General features: G+C 35.7%; 2 protein-coding genes across 2 annotated transcripts; both read left to right on the forward strand.

Annotated features, from left to right (window-relative positions):
* The first annotated feature begins 1,225 nt into the window (after positions 1-1,225).
* On the forward strand, positions 1,226-3,293 carry LOC137827793 (phaseolin, alpha-type). The gene is made up of 6 exons (XM_068634114.1): positions 1,226-1,623; positions 1,697-1,890; positions 1,980-2,060; positions 2,206-2,451; positions 2,580-2,838; positions 2,942-3,293. The coding sequence occupies exons 1-6, from the start codon at positions 1,311-1,313 to the stop codon at positions 3,157-3,159; spliced, it is 1,311 nt and encodes a 436-aa protein (XP_068490215.1). The 5' UTR covers positions 1,226-1,310; the 3' UTR covers positions 3,160-3,293.
* A 9,665-nt stretch (positions 3,294-12,958) lies between these two features.
* LOC137828001 (nuclear matrix constituent protein 1a-like) lies at positions 12,959-15,768 on the forward strand. Its single transcript, XM_068634391.1, has 3 exons — positions 12,959-12,964; positions 13,435-13,849; positions 14,804-15,768. Exons 1-3 carry the CDS (start codon positions 12,959-12,961, stop codon positions 15,766-15,768), a joined length of 1,386 nt encoding a protein of 461 aa, XP_068490492.1.
* Positions 15,769-17,725: the final 1,957 nt, after the last annotated feature.

Genomic DNA, 17,725 nt, shown 5'->3' on the forward strand with positions numbered 1-17,725 from the left:
AAAAGAATCGGGAACAACAGATGATGCAGCTTTTGTGACCGTTTACACGGTCAAATCTGCATGCAACATTCTTAAGGAAGATGTTGAGGCAGACGAGAGGGATTTGTTTCAGGGTTTCTGGAGGATAAAGGCATAATCAACATCTCATCTCACAGCATGGAAGGTTTTGGAAGACAAAATAGCGTCTAAAGCAAATTTGGTGAGAAGGGGTATTTGTACGACCAATAATATTTGTTGTATGTGTGGGGAGGAAGAGAAAAATATGTCTCATCTTTTTTGTACGTGTAGATTTGCTTGCCTTGTGCAGTTTAAGTGCTATGACTGGACGGAGTTGGCATCGACAGGTCATTGGCAGCCTAAAAAACATTTTGTTAGCTTCAAGGTGAGTGGAGTCAATAATAGTGTTAATCAGATTTGGAGTTGTGTGGATATCAGTTGTAGAAGAATTATGGAAACCAAGGAATAAGTGGATTTTTAGAGGTGACATGATAGATCATAATGAGATTTTTACTTTGGCAAAACCAAATATTTGATTTTGGGTAAAGTCCAAAGTTCGTAGGTTATGTTTCTCTTTTTCTGATTGGTGTCTTGTAATTGTTAAAATTGTTTTATAAATAGTTTAATTATTTTTTTAACTTTAAGTTTAACTGTTGAAATTGTTTTATAAATAGTTTAAAGTAAATATAAGTAATGTATAGTGTTACCCTAAACCATAAACTATAAGATTTAGGGTGGACTAATTTTAATATATTTGTTGTTGGTTTACCTTTCTTGGTATGTAAGTCCGTAACCAGAATTACTGTGGGTTGCCATGGCACTCTGTAGTCTTTTGGTTCGTGCATGGATGCTTGCGCAAGAAAAAGACATAGAACAAAGAAAAAAGACAAAACAGAGAGAGAAAACGCAATCACACAACCAACTCAAATTAGTCACTGGCTGATCAAGATCGCCGCGTCCATGTATGTCTAAATGCCATGCAAAGCAACACGTGCTTAACATGCACTTTAAATGGCTCACCCATCTCAACCCACACACAAACACATTGCCTTTTTCTTCATCATCACCACAACCACCTGTATATATTCATTCTCTTCCGCCACCTCAATTTCTTCACTTCAACACACGTCAACCTGCATATGCGTGTCATCCCATGCCCAAATCTCCATGCATGTTCCAACCACCTTCTCTCTTATATAATACCTATAAATACCTCTAATATCACTCACTTCTTTCATCATCCATCCATCCAGAGTACTACTACTCTACTACTATAATACCCCAACCCAACTCATATTCAATACTACTCTACTATGATGAGAGCAAGGGTTCCACTCCTGTTGCTGGGAATTCTTTTCCTGGCATCACTTTCTGCCTCATTTGCCACTTCACTCCGGGAGGAGGAAGAGAGCCAAGATAACCCCTTCTACTTCAACTCTGACAACTCCTGGAACACTCTATTCAAAAACCAATATGGTCACATTCGTGTCCTCCAGAGGTTCGACCAACAATCCAAACGACTTCAGAATCTTGAAGACTACCGTCTTGTGGAGTTCAGGTCCAAACCCGAAACCCTCCTTCTTCCTCAGCAGGCTGATGCTGAGTTACTCCTAGTTGTCCGTAGTGGTAAGTAATTGCTACTGGTATCACTTGTTTCTTCTTGCAGAAATAATGGTAATGAGTTTTTTTATAATTTCAGGGAGCGCCATACTCGTCTTGGTGAAACCTGATGATCGCAGAGAGTACTTCTTCCTTACGCAAGGCGATAACCCGATATTCTCTGATAACCAGAAAATCCCTGCAGGAACCATTTTCTATTTGGTTAACCCTGACCCCAAAGAGGATCTCAGAATAATCCAACTCGCCATGCCCGTTAACAACCCTCAGATTCATGTACTGCCTTTTGTAATACCAAACTAATTTTTTTGTTATTTTAACTTGCAATTTCTCTCCAAATGTGATGATAAATGTTTGTCCTGTAGGAATTTTTCCTATCTAGCACAGAAGCCCAACAATCCTACTTGCAAGAGTTCAGCAAGCATATTCTAGAGGCCTCCTTCAATGTAAGAAAGAAAACAGCATCTAACTACATATTTGCGTCATCTAACTACATATTTTCGTTGCCATTTAGCTAGTACTTTGTCTAAATGTCACACTTGTTGAATTTGTTGAATGATATCATTATATATGTTTGCATGATTTTTATAGAGCAAATTCGAGGAGATCAACAGGGTTCTGTTTGAAGAGGAGGGACAGCAAGAGGAGGGACAGCAAGAGGGAGTGATTGTGAACATTGATTCTGAACAGATTGAGGAACTGAGCAAACATGCAAAATCTAGTTCAAGGAAATCCCATTCCAAACAAGATAACACAATTGGAAACGAATTTGGAAACCTGACTGAGAGGACCGATAACTCCTTGAATGTGTTAATCAGTTCTATAGAGATGAAAGAGGTAAATACAAAGAAAAAACATATAGACAAACTTAGCAATTGAGTTCTATTATTCACTGTCGTCTTGGTTAGAAAATCTTAGTATTGAGAATATAATTAAATAATGGTTTTTTTTGTTAACAAATTTAGGGAGCTCTTTTTGTGCCACACTACTATTCTAAGGCCATTGTTATACTAGTGGTTAATGAAGGAGAAGCACATGTTGAACTTGTTGGCCCAAAAGGAAATAAGGAAACCTTGGAATTTGAGAGCTACAGAGCTGAGCTTTCTAAAGACGATGTATTTGTAATCCCAGCAGCATATCCAGTTGCCATCAAGGCTACCTCCAACGTGAATTTCACTGGTTTCGGTATCAATGCTAATAACAACAATAGGAACCTCCTTGCAGGTATATATATTTATTATATATGACCATGAATTTGAATATAGGGTTGTTGATGGGATTTTTTATTTATAATTGGTAATGCGTGATTGTGATTGAAAATATGAAGGTAAGACGGACAATGTCATAAGCAGCATCGGTAGAGCTCTGGACGGTAAAGACGTGTTGGGGCTTACGTTCTCTGGGTCTGGTGAAGAAGTTATGAAGCTGATCAACAAGCAGAGTGGATCGTACTTTGTGGATGGACACCATCACCAACAGGAACAGCAAAAGGGAAGTCACCAACAGGAACAGCAAAAGGGAAGAAAGGGTGCATTTGTGTACTGAATAAGTATGAACTAAAATGCATGTATGGTGTAAGAGCTCATGGAGAGCATGGAAATATGTATCGGACCATGTAACACTATAATAACTGAGCTCCATCTCACTTCTTCTATGAATAAACAAAGGATGTTATGATATATTAACACTATATGCACCTTACATAGTAATACATTAATATTTAATACTTTTTATTTTAACTTTTTAATTTAAAATATTATTATAAAGAGGAATAAACAAAGGATGTCAAGATATATGCATCTTACATAGTAATACATTAATATTTAATACTTTTTATTTTAACTTTTCAAAAAATATTTTAACTTTTTAATTTAAAATATTATTATATTATTATAAAGAGGTGAGAAGTGTATGTTGTCAAGAAAAAGTTTTCCATACAGAAAACGAACGAGCATATAAATGATGCTTGTTTTTTATGTTTTAGGGTTTATATGTTGTCAAGAAAAAGTTTTTTATAAAAAAAATCGAATGTAGTAAATAGTACAAAACAAATGTTTACAAGAATCAAGAAATCCTAACCATCTATAAACCTAAACGCCTAAACTTTGATGTATTACAAAAGGAAGAAGATTGTCTCCACTTATATATTATATATTACCCACCTATGTATTATACTAGGATGTTAAGGAGACATAACAATTATAAAGAGAGAAGTTTGCATCCATTTATATATTATACTACCCATTTATATATTATACTTACCCACTTATTTAATGTCTTTATAAGGTTTGATCGATGATCTTTCTAATACTTTAGTTGATATGTATATGAAAAGGTACTATTTGAACTCTCTTACTCTGTATAAGGGTTGAACCATCCTTAAAGTTGGTCTATTTAATTTTATTGCTTCTTGCAGATAAATTTTTTGTATATATTATACTAAGATCTTTTACTAGATTTATTTTAAAAATATAGAGTTGGTTTGATAAAATATAAAAGGATTTAAAATAGTAATAAATAACATATAATATATGTATATAAATTTATTATTATATAATTTAAAATAATAAAATATAATATAAGTAGTAATAATAATAATTATAATAATGTTTTCAAACAAAGTAACATGTATTATCATAATTTTGTTGTTTGGTTTCATTAATCAATATCTTTGTTTTTTCTATCATTATATTTAAGTTGAGTTTTAGGACCCATACAACATAAAATGAATTTTAAATTTTCAAGTCTTAACATGAAGTCTACTATTTGGACTTGTGTTTGAAACAGATCGAACAAAACATTTATCTATAAAAAAGTAAATATTGTCATAAATCTATACCATCGTTTAGCCTTGCTGGAACGAATCTCAATTATTTAAAAGAGAGTGAACATATTTGACTTTTTGGTAATTTAACAAATTATTATTTAACACTATATGAAATTTTTTCTGTTTTTTATCAGCAAAGAATAAAATTAAATTAAGAAGGACAAGCGTGTCTCAATCCTTATACAAGAACCAACTTCCACAAGAAAGTCAAGTCAGAGACAACAAAAAAACAAGCAAAGGAAAATTTTTAATTTGAGTTGTCTTGGTTGCTGCATAATTTATGAAGTAAAACACTACACATAACCCTTTTAGCAGTAGAGCAATGGTTGACCGTGTGCTTAGCTTCTTTTATTTTATTTTTTTATCAGCAAAGAATAAATAAAATAAAATGAGACACTTCAGGGGTGTCTCAACCCTTATACAAAACCCCAAAAACAAGTTTTCTGTCACCCTACCAACTAAGGATCCAACAAACATTGCACTACAGATCAAGATAAAATCCCAATACAAGATATAGAAACTCAGCAAGCATAGTTACATCAACCCACCAAAGAGGTCACACTTTCAAACAAGGACATACATCCAATCACCTAATGAGGTCTTTGCCATCAGGCTGGAGTACCATAACCAAATGTCAAACTCGAAAAACCAATACAAGACTCAACATCCAACAACTAAGCCATATCTTTGTAGCAGGCTGAATTGTACCAAATAACCAAGTGCTAACATCAACAAACAGATCCTACGAGGAGGGTACATAACCCAGAGAAGACCTTCCAAAAGCACATAACAACTTCCCAATCTGGACACAACAGTAACCAAAAACGCCACATATCCGTTTGCTACAGCTCAAACACCATAAAGAGTCCAACACCAAATCGATAAGCATACGTACACTTCCTTTACCGCAGTCCAGAACAGCAACTTCAGTCCGACCCTGCCAAATAGAGGTGACCAAGACAATCTACACAAACACACAATACCTTCCAAACCTGGATAAGACTACACAAGAAACACCAAATATTAATCTTTCAAATACCTCATCTAACATTGAGGTTTCAAACACCAGTCTGAGTAGGAAAAATTGACCACACTTTCCTTTGTCGTGATCCAAGACTAAGTTTTCCTTTGTGTCAAGGAGAAAACCTCCACTAGGTCTACGCGTCCGTTCCTAATTCCTATGGTTCCAAATTTCACTTACTCTGCCTACCCAAATACCCCCCCAACACCTACCAATAGCATGTTTCACACCTATAGGTTTAAACATCTTAAAGTGCAATTGAGCATCACCATGTAGGACCGAAGAATACCCCAACCACTTGAGGCACATTCCCCAAATTCTCCAAGAGACCATACACTCCAAAAATAGATGCCTTACCATCTCTTCCTCCACACCACATAAGGGACATCGAGAACACACCATAGGTATGCCACATCTCAAGAGATTGTCCTTAGTAGCTATCACATTACATAACATCCTCCAAGCCGTAACTTGTGACGATGGTAAAATCTTTAACTTCCAGAACTCCACAAATGGGTCCCCAACCACTATAGATTCCTCCCCCAAGAGAATATTATAGGCAACCTTCACACAAAAATTTGTACAACCTGTATCCCTCCAAAGCCATTTATCAGTCGTACTTTCACCTTCTCTTGTTAACCTTTTGTTCTCCAATTCCTGCAATAAAATATCAGCCAGACTAGATTCCCACAACAAAAGATTTCTTCTTCAGCTCAACTTCCACAACCAATTATTATTATTCCAAGTCCCAACTTGTGATGACCAGTATCCAAAGATAACGAGAAAAGTCTAGGGAATTTATGTTTTAAAGAAACATTGTCCACCCATTTATCCTCCCAGAACCTAATTTCTTTTCCATCCCCTATTTCCCACCAACCTCTGTCTTCAAATTCATTATCCCACTCCTCTAAATTCCATTTTTTTCTAATGTCCCTCCACCATAGCAATTCCCTACTTATCTGAATTTGGGATCTTAGCCCCCTCCACCCACCATACTTAGAATCTAGAATATCCTTCCAAACACCTCCCTTTTCAGATTTAAGTCTCCAGATCCATTTCCCCAATAGGGCCAAGTTAAATTTTCTAATATCAATAACCCCTAACCCTCCTTTGTCTTTCGACTTGCACACCTTATCCCACGCTACCCAAGCAATTTTCCTATTCTCTGAGCCCCAATCCCACAAAAACCTCTTTTGTATCATTTTCACTTCCTTCACCACATTATCCGGCATACGAAATAAGGATACATAAAATAATGGTAAAGAAGTAAGCACTGATTTAATAAGACATAGTCTGCCAGCCATAGAGAGGGATTTCCCTTTCCAAGAGTTCAACCTACTTCGTAGCTTAATGAGCACCCCTTCCCAAAAAGCACCCCTTTTATGATTCCCGCCAACCGTTACCCCCAAATAACTAAATGGGGCCTTCATAATATCACATTTAAGAATATAGGCAAAAACCAATGTCTGATTAGAGTTCACATCCACTCCCCCAACCTTACTCTTGGAATAATTAACCTTAAGACCAGAGGCAAGTTCAAAACACTTCAGAATTACTTTTAAAGTCCAAACACTTTGAATTGAGGCTTTACAGAAAAATAAAGTATCGTTTGCATATTGCAGCATACTCACCTTTACTCGCCCTTCCCCGACCTCAATACCCTCTACTAACCTTCTTTCTTCCGCCTGCCTAATTACCCCCGCTAGTCCTTCAGCCACAATAAGAAACAGGAATGGTGCTAATGGGTCCCCTTGTCTTAAGCCCTTCATTGGTTTAAACTCAGTTGTTGGACTTCCGTTTACCAACACCGATATCGTAGAAGATTCTAAGCAGTTTTTTATCCATTCGATCCACTTTCCACAAAATCCCAATCTTCCTAGCATATAATAAATAAACTCCCAACTTACTGAGTCATAAGCCTTTTCGTAGTCCACCTTAAACACCACACATTCTTTCTTTTTCCTCTTTACCTCCTCAAGGGTCTCATTAGCTACTAATACATTATCCAACAAACCCCATCCTTCCAGAAAAGCAGACTGCCTAGGGTCAATGACTTTGTCTAACACTCTTTTCAACCTTGAGGAGAGAATTTTAGATACAATTTTATACACACATCCCACCAAGGAAATCGGTCTAAAGTCATTCAAGAGTTGTGGATTTACAACCTTTGGGACAAGAGTAATAAATGAGGCATTAGTACCTTTTGACCAACTTACTCCCTCTGCAAAACTCTGTACCGCACACAAGAAGTCTCCTTTTATAATATCCCAACAAAATTTTATGAATCCAAAATTAAACCCGTCCGGGACAGGACTTTTAGAGCTATCACAGTTCCAAACCGCCTTCTTAACTTCAGCTTCAGAGATAGTTCCAACCAACACTTCGTTATCCTCTCTAATGATACCGTTAAACCGAACATTGTCCAATCTAACCTGTTGTGCTTTCCCCCCGCTGAATCTTTCTACAAAGAATTCCTGCACTCTAGCTTTTACCTCAACCGGGTCATCACACCACAGGTCACCGACCTTAAGACCGCTAATCCCGTTTTGCATCCTCCTCCACTTAATACTTGAGTGAAAGAACTTTGTATTCAAATCACCCTGACTTAACCAGCTCATCCTTGCTTTTTGTTGTAAGATAGCTTCTTGTTTAACTCTGACTTGCCCTAAGTCGGCTAAGAGTTGTTTTCTTTCTTCCACACTCAACTCCCCCTCGTCATCTTTTCCATGCAGAACTTGGATTCTATTTTCCAACTCCTCTTTTTGTTTATTAACATCTCCATATACAGATTTTTTCCAACACCTTATGTCAAACTTTAATCTTTTCAATTTCTCCTTCAAAACATATAAACCATTTCCATTAATGATATATTTTTCCCATTTAGTCCTTACCAACTCCTTAAAACGAGTGTCTTTTTGCCATACATCAAGACACCTAAACGGTTTTGGACCCCAGTCAATATTTATGTCCTTCAAAAATAGAGCACAATGATCTGAAACCGATCTCCCTTCCGTGTATTGTTTACTTCCCGACCACTTCTTTAACCATTCAAGGGAAACTAGGATTCTATCTATTATGCTTTTAACTGTCCTATTAGGTTTATACCAAGTAAACTTCTTCCCACCAATGGAATATCAATCAGCCTAGAGTCTTCAATAAAATTATTAAAACTTCGTATTTCACTACTATAATTGACATTAGAGCTTTGACCTCTTCTCTCCCCCACAGACCTAATGGAATTAAAGTCCCTAGCTGCGCACCACAGTTTTATAGGGTGACCCTTTCTTACCTCACTTATCTCATCCCACAGACTTATTTTTCTCTTAAGATACCACCACAGTAAACATTGACTACCGTTATTTCTATTGGCGTTCCTATCTTCCATACTCCTTCAATGATTGAGAAAAAGTTCTCGTTTCTATACCTTTTCATTTCAAAGCAATCTTTCTTCCACATAGTGATTATCCCTCCCCTCGTTATTAACTGCTCCGATCTCAATCCACTCCACTTCATTTGACCCCCAAATTTGATAACACCTCTCCTTACTAATTTTTTCACACTTTGTTTCTAGAAGACAGATAAATCCAACTTGTTCTTTTCTAATGAGATTGCTGATATACTTCCTTTTTATCTTCCCCCCAAACCCCTAATATTCATACTAATCAATTTCATCTTCTAACTCAATTATCCCACCCCTACTTAGAACCTCCTCGTTATCCTTTCTTTCCAAACCTCTTAAACTGACCAAGACTTCTTCCTCATTTCCAAAACGAGAAAACCCTAATTCCTTTCCTGCAATCCAAGTTCTATCTGCTTCTAATTTCTTGTTCTTTAACCAAACCAGATGATTGTAATTTTTAGCATCAAAATCAGTAATATCAATAACATTAGAAACTAACCTTACATCCGACTTACGAGACACTTTCGTGGTTTCGTCGAGACATGCGTACCCCACCTCTTGTGAGTTGCTACTGCTACATTCCTCAACCTCCAACACCCTTTGTCCAACACCGGAAAGCGGTGTTGCATGGTGTTGAGAGCGGACAAGCGCAACAGGGCTCGCGGTAAGGCTCTTCTGGTGACCTGCAACGACGCTCAAAGGCCTACGGACCACCAAAGAGGTAAGTTGTATCACTTTCGCATTCTGGAGGAGTTTTCGCCACCACCAAGCCTCCAACTCCGACCGGTGAAACAGGCGAAGCAGGCACAACAAGGTGACAGACCGAGGGGAGTGCTTCGTCGCGTGCGGTGGCAAACGCGTCCGGTCTTGCATCAACGTTAAAATCGGACCGTGAAGAGGCCTCATGCACGGCAATTCCGTTGTCTCCGGTGAACATAAGCAGCGGGACAAAGGGACAAGTCGAAGATGACGTAACATCGCATGCGGCAACGTCGCGTGGACCAGCTTTGCGTGGGGCAGCGTCGCGTGCGGCGACAGCATCCACCGCCAGAGTTTGTGCGGCGAAATCAGAGCTTAGCTTATGGTTGTGGCAGTAGAAAATTCCCAAAGGCAGGAGGGTAGTCCGCGCAATTCTTGATTGGCAGGCATCCTCCATTCGTTCGCTTGACCACTTGTAGTCCCTTCTCACTAATTGCATCACTTGCTCCCAAAAGAGCTATGCAACACAAAAAGAAATGAATAATTATGCATAAAAAGGTCTTAGCTTCTGGCACAACAATTTTTCGCATGCTTCCTCCCTCCCTTATAGTGGCACCTATCCAATGCCACCTACATGAGTCCTCACTATACCTTCTTCACCTGCCAGCAAAAGGGAAGAAAGGGTGCATTTGTGTACTGAATAAGTATGAACTAAAATGCATGTATGGTGTAAGAGCTCATGGAGAGCATGGAAATATGTATCGGACCATGTAACAGTATAATAACGGACCTCCAGCTCCCTTCTTCTATGAATAAACAAAGGATGTTATGGTATATTAAGGGAAATGACGTTTTTACAATTATGTTCTATAACAACTAAGTTCTATATAATTGATGATAATGACGCTTTTACAATTAAGTTCTATAACAACCAAGTTCTATATAATTGATGATGGGATCAATTTAAATATAAATATATAATAAAAAATAAATTTAAAATTAAATAATATAAAAATATTAAAATAATAATATTGGGGTTGTAATGTTTCACCTGTATATTAACATCATATACACCTTACATACTAATAAATTAATATTTAATACTTTTTATTTTATATTTTTAATTTAAAATATTATTGTATTATTATAAAGAGGTGAGAAGTCTATTTTGTCAAAGAAAAAGTGTTGTCAAGAAAAAGTTTTCCATAAACAAATCGAGCATAAATGATACTTTTGTGTTTTATGTCTTGGCTTTTGTGAAGCTAATTTTGTTAAATAGAAATTTATTTTAAAGATAAAAAATAATTAATTATTATATTGATTATAGATAATTTTAAAAATTAATTTTTTTTTAATTTTTAAATAATTTTTAAATTGATATTTAAAATTTTAGAATTTAAATAATATAAGAAAGGCACAGAAAAGAAACACTCAGAAAAGATAAAAGAAGGAAAACTAAAAAGGAGTGGAAAATTCTCATAAAATTTAGAATCTAAGTAAAGTAAGAAAGGCTCATAAAAGATAAAAAGGGAAAACTAAGAAGCAGTGGAGACGAGGTTTCCACGGTATCCGCTTATAGAAATGTTAATGATTAAGTTAAATTTTATAGTATTTTTCATTTTTGTAGTTTCTTTTTGTTCTTGTTGTAGGAACTAATTGAAGGAAATAAGAGAAAACAAAAGATTGTAGCAACTGATTGAATGTAATTGTACAAAATTGCAAAACTTATCTAAGCTATACATGCCTGTATATTGACCATTAATGCAATATAACGGTAAAATAGTTTAAGGGTAATAAAATCAGAATTAATAATAATAAAATCAGAATTAATAATCAACACTTGTCTCTCGTTTGCATTGTTCATCATTTTTACGTTTGTCTTTCGTTTGTGCTGACGTAAGAAGTTTATCTCTTTCTTCATTATAAGTTTGTAAGTTTTTGAATCGCTCTCTTCCTCTCCATCTTCACAAATGTCCGTTTTATAAATTGTTTTCGTTTCCGCTGCCGTCGTTGTTGCTCGCGCTCCCCTGTCACTCTTCACCACCAAAGTTGGTTCACACACAAGGTTGGTGTGCTGCTTTATATTTTTTGATTTTTTTTTTAAATTTTTTGAATTTTTTTTATGTATTATAATTTGTATATTTTAAATTTTATATTATTTAGTATTTATTATATTTTGAATTTGTATGTTTTTTTATGTATTATAATTTGTATTTTTAAAATTTATATTATTTAGTATTAGTACTTATTATATTTTGAATTTGTTCTTTTTATGTATTATGTAATTTATATTATTTAGTAGTTAGTTGTTACTTTATATGTTATCTTCGACAATAATACGTTCTGGTATTGAGTCTGGGGGTGTTCGACCCTTGGCAAACGCGTGAGATAGAACACTGATTGAAAAATCTCTTAACCATTCCATAGTATATAATGGATCGAAATTAGATGAATTATGTTCGTATAAGAAGATGGAACAATTGGAACAAAACAAAAAAAAATATAAAAAAGAAAATGAGGATGAGAGTACATCACTACATAGAAGAGAAAAGGGAAAAAAAAAAGTAAGAACGGAAGTGTGATGTCAGAGGAGGAAGTGAGACTTTAGATACATTAATATTGTAACTAATCAGTTTAAGGACAATTAAGAGAGAGGAAAGTGCGAAGTTTTTTATAGGGAGGGAAGTGTAAAGTGGTTAAGAGAGTTACGTTTAGTCTTCATATTATAGAATTAAAAAAAAAATAAGAGTGAATTAATATCAAAAAAGGAAATGATAAAAATGTACAAAATAACAATAAAATGACAAAAAATATTTTATTATATATTTTAAAAATAATAAATAAAATATTACTAGAAGAATAAGATAAGAAAGTAGATGTGTACACTAAAAAGCGAGAAGAATCCTCTTTATATATAAATATAAATATAAATGTTCTTACAACAAAGACCGAGAATACTGAAACTAGGTTAACAAGACCAGATTTTACACAAATACTCTACTCTTGGGCCGGATTCTCTTAGTTTCTTCTTGGGTTCATGTTCTGGACCCCTCTTGGGCAAATGTGTTAGGCTTCTCTCTCGGCAAGGTGCTCTCGGCAAGGTGCTCTCGGCTTCTCCCTTCGGCAAGGTGCTCTCGGCTTCTCCCTCAGCAAGGTGCTCTCGGCTTCTCCCTCAGCAAGGTGCTCTCGACTTCTCCCTTCACACAGGTTGGGGGGGGGGGGTACCTGCAAGGCGCTTCGATGCCAAAGTCAGATATGATTTCAAAGTATCATCAGACAATATTCACTCTTACCTTTTTCTTACTCTGAACTTCTATTTATAGGGTTTCCTTAATGGGCTTTTCCCCTTTTCTTTTGGACTTTCTTTTTACACCTTTTTATTATTTACACACCCCCCATGCAGGTTTTTAACTTAATTGGGTTTCATTTTTATAATAATATTTATATTTTATTTTATTCTTTAACGTATATCTTTTCCGCTCTCGGTCTAAACCTCTCGGTTTTAGCCTTATCACCCCTTGGTTACTCAACATGATGTTCTCGGCCTAAACCTCTCGGTTTTAGCCTACCAGTACACTAGCCCCCGAGATAGAAATATTTTATTTAAGTTTAAACAGATATTTGTGTCTTAATATAATATAATAATTTTGACATTTGATTTGATTTGATATGGAACGCTTTGGTTTCCGTGCTTTATTTTGCTGAGTTTAAATGACTTGACGTGAACTTGCTATTTTGACCGTTAGATGATATATTTTTGAATGGTTTCATATTGTTTGCAACGTTTGAAATTATAGGGTTTACTCTGGGCTATAAATAGGTTTGTCATTGAATCTTTTATGATTTCGTGTGAGCTTTGTTGCTGTTGAGAAGGAAGCTTATTGTCGATCTGCATTCAGTTCTTGCGAAGGTAATGTCTCTTTCAAGTTCTTCTATACTGATGAATGTTCAAGCGCGGGTGGTGAATCAACTGGCCGAGTGGTTCGAGAAGAAGTTCATCCTGATTCGAAGTCTTCATCTGCTACTCCATCTGGTATGAATGATTCAAATGGAGCTCCTACTGTTGATGTTCCTCAAGAATTTGAATTTATTAAGCCCCAGAAAAACTTTCGTCCAGGTTATCAGTGGGTTAATTCTAAAGTCCGAGAATTTTTCTCGAAGTATCGTTCTGCTAACGAACTTCGGAGTTTTCTTTCCCATTCTCAAATTTATTATTCTGATATTGAAAATGATATCATTTCATTTCGGCGTGTTGGAGATGTTGATAATGTGTGTCATGGCCGAGAAGGTGATAGCTATGAATTTTTTTTATTTTTATGCTTGCTTTTTCAGAGATCTTCATATTCGATTGCCTTTGAATAATTTTCAAATGGGCGTTCTTAATTTCCTTAATGTTGCTCCTACTCAGCTTCATCCTAATGGTTGGGCTGCGATGCAAGCGTTTAGTATTTTGTGTAAATTATTGTCACTTTTTCCTAGTCCCTCTACTTTTCTATACTATTATAGTTCTCGGCCTGGTAAACGGCCGAGGTGGCTATCCCTTATTAGCAAATCCAACGTGTGTTTTCTTAAGCCCTTTACGTCGTCATACAAGGATTTTAAGGGAAGTTTTTTCAAAATTCTAATAGAGCCAGTAGGAAGAGAGTACTTCTTTAATGGAGATTCTCCAAAATTTCCCCTGTATTGGACGAGAGACCCCGTGAAGTTTAACTCGATATCTTTTCATTCGATGGGTGTGGCCGATCGTCATGTTATCGAAGTTTTTAGTCGCCTCTCGTACAAAGTTCCCACTCGCGCCTTGCTACAGTTGTATACTTCATCAAATCCTCGAGAAGATCTTATTGGTAGGTGGTTGTTCCACATTTTCTTGCTTTTTAGGATGAGTTTTTTTAACTTTGCTAAATTTTTTACTGATTTTCAGCTCTGATGGCAAGCACTAATCCGAAAGCTCGATCTTATTTTTCGAAATTGCTGAACAAAGTGGGTGATGTAACTCCCCGACGTGAGAATGTGGTAAATCCTGTGGTGGAAGTAGAAATCTTTTCATTCGATGGGTGTGGCCGATCGTCATGTTATCGAAGTTTTTAGTCGCCTCTCGTACCAAGTTCCCACTCGCGCCTTGCTACAGTTGTATACTTCATCAAATCCTCGAGAAGATCTTATTGGTAGGTGGTTGTTCCACATTTTCTTGCTTTTTAGGATGAGTTTTTTTAACTTTGCTAAATTTTTTACTGATTTTCAGCTCTGATGGCAAGCACTAATCCGAAAGCTCGATCTTATTTTTCGAAATTGCTGAACAAAGTGGGTGATGTAACTCCCCGACGTGAGAATGTGGTAAATCCTGTGGTGGAAGTAGAAATCGTGGAACCTGTTGCCAATGTTGACGTGGTGGAACCGACAAGTAATGTTGATGTTGCCGGTCCTTCGAAGAAATCAAAGAAACGAGATAGGAGTAGCAAGAGGTCGCATTCGTCTTCTCGGCGCCATCACCGTGGTGAAAATGTTTCATCTGAACCTCTTTCTGAAACGATATTTAGTGCTACAACTAAATATGCAAAGTTTATTCAAACGTCTTTTAGCGAATCATCTTACAACATGCTGAAAAATATGGATGCTGCTTCATTGGCGGATTCTGTTATTAAATTGTCAAGTAGAAATCTTTTGATTGGAAAAATGATGAAAGAGAAGAATGGGAACTGTGTGTCTTTATCTGAGTTTGAAAAATTGAAGAATGATCTTGCTGAGTATAAGGAAAGAATGAGCTCTTTATCTTCACAGTTAGAAGAGATGAAAAAGCAGAAAAAGGAACAAGAAGTTGAAAACGAAGGTCTTGGAAAAGAAATTTCTGATTTGAAGAGTGAAAACCTGAAATCTAGTACAGAGAATGCTCAACTGTTTAAAGAAAATCAACTTTTGAACGAAAAGGTATCGGCGTTATCTTCTGCGAATGAATCTGACAAAAACACCATCAAACTTATGGATGAGGAGATTAATCAGCTGAGGACTAATGTTTTTGAAGCCGAAAGTTTTATATTTGAACAGCACAAGCTTGGCTTTGAGAAGGCTCTTCAACAAGCAAAATATTTTTATAAGATTCCTATTGATGAAGGTAACTTTGATGTTAAGAAGGATTTTTATAATGGTGAACTAATTCCTGCTAATGAGATTCCGGATAATGATGCTGAAGATATTAACATCGAGAATTAGGTGGATATGGGGTTTTAACTGTTTATAGCTTCTCGGTTAACTCTCGGTTACTTGCTGAGAAGAACAATTGTTTTGGAATGCTGGGTTGTTTAATGTTTGCATTCGTGATGTAATTCCTTTTTTGGAACTTCTTAATATAAATATTGAGCTTTTGTGGTTAACATCATGATTTTATCCTTCACATTACCTTGTCCGATCAAAATTTTCTTTCGGTTATAATCATAGTGAGAATTGTTAGCTTTCAGTTTTCTTTATCTTCAAAACTTTAAGAATTTTTTTAGGTTTCAAAAGTTGTCAATTATAATTATTTTTTTATTACAATCATGGATTTTTTAATAGTTATTATAATTGTTGGCCTTTTATTCATCGTTTGGTTTTAATATTCGATTAAAAGAGTTCCTTATTATTTCATATAAGAAATGTTTGAACTCACCTCTCGGTTTTAATGATCATAAAAACTAGATTAAGCATAACATTCGGTTTCTAGAGCATGAAAATATTGACTATGTTGTAACCTGGACCTTTCGGTTTTTTAAGCGTGATATTTTTTATTATAATCGAATATTATTAAAGACCTCTCGGTGTTAACCGAATGCTGACCTTTTGGTTACTTATTTTGAATTTAAAACATTCTTTTATTAATAAACTTGGTACCGGGTTCTTTCGATTGGGATTTAAAAAGTACGACATCATGTGACTAGCGCATTGGGTTATTTGTTTTCGGTTTTATCTCACAAAAACAGTTTTTATCTTTGAATTTATTTTTTGCTACCTATTATAAATTCAAGTTATGTTTTTCTTCTTTGATAATGATGAGATCAATACTATTATGGAAAAATGATATTGATTTAAGTTGTTAAGTATAAAGTTACTAAGCCGAAACCTTTCACTTACTGAGGTTGACTTGTAATTGATACGTGACAGATTGGAATATGCAATTGTCGATTTAACAGAGTGTTTTTGATGTATAAGTAGCTTTCGGTTTTTTGGATTGTAAACTTATTGCTTTGGACCTGGCGGTTTTTAAGGTATAAAAATCGTGCATCTGTTGATTTTGACCTTTCGGTTTTCATTTGAGATGAAAACGTCTAAGATCGATAGTTATAAAGGAACATTCTGACGGGAGGGATTTCATCTGGTTTGAAAGCTTTCAGGACCGAAAGAAGTATATTTATGTTTATTTGGGAGGGATTTCACCTGAAGTGAAAGCATCCAAGGCCGAAAGAATCGTGTAATGTTTTTTCGGGAGGGATTTCACTTGAAGTGAAAGCATCTAAGCCCAAAAGAATTATGTAAATACGTTTTCGGGAGGGATTTCACCTGAAGTGAAAGCATCCAAGGCCGAGAAACAAAGAAAATGAATATGTACACAAAAGAAGATAACAAGATGAATTGTTTCTTGGGACTGCTTCTTCATTATATGATAAGTATTTACACAAAAAGTCTTCTTTTTACATCTATTTTAACTAAAATAGAATTTTAGATGACTTGCATTCCAGGTTCTCGGTATCACTTTCTCTTCCAAAGTTTCTAATCTATAAGCTCCATTTTGTAAGTTTTCTAGTACCCTAAAAGGACCTTCCCAATTGGATGCCAACTTTCCATGTCGTGGATCCTTTCGAGCATCAGTTCGCATTCTCCATACTAGATCACCTTCTTTAAAAGTCCTAAATTTTACTTTTGCATTAAATCTCTTCATTGCTCTTCGTTTTACTGCAGTCTCCTTTATTTTTGCTTTTTCTCTAAGTTCTTCAATAAGATCAAGATCGGTCCTCAAACACTCATTGTTGTTATTCCAATCTTCCATTTGTCTTCTTAATGTTGGTTCATTGACTTCTACTGGTAACATTGCATGTGTTCCGTAAGTGAGATTGAATGGTGTTTCTCCAGTTGATGTTTGTGGTGTGCAACGATATGCCCATAAGATCTCTGGTAGTTTCTCAGCCCATAATCCTTT

This window comes from Phaseolus vulgaris, chromosome 7 (genome assembly GCF_000499845.2).
Source record: "Phaseolus vulgaris cultivar G19833 chromosome 7, P. vulgaris v2.0, whole genome shotgun sequence".
NCBI lineage: Eukaryota > Viridiplantae > Streptophyta > Magnoliopsida > Fabales > Fabaceae > Phaseolus > Phaseolus vulgaris.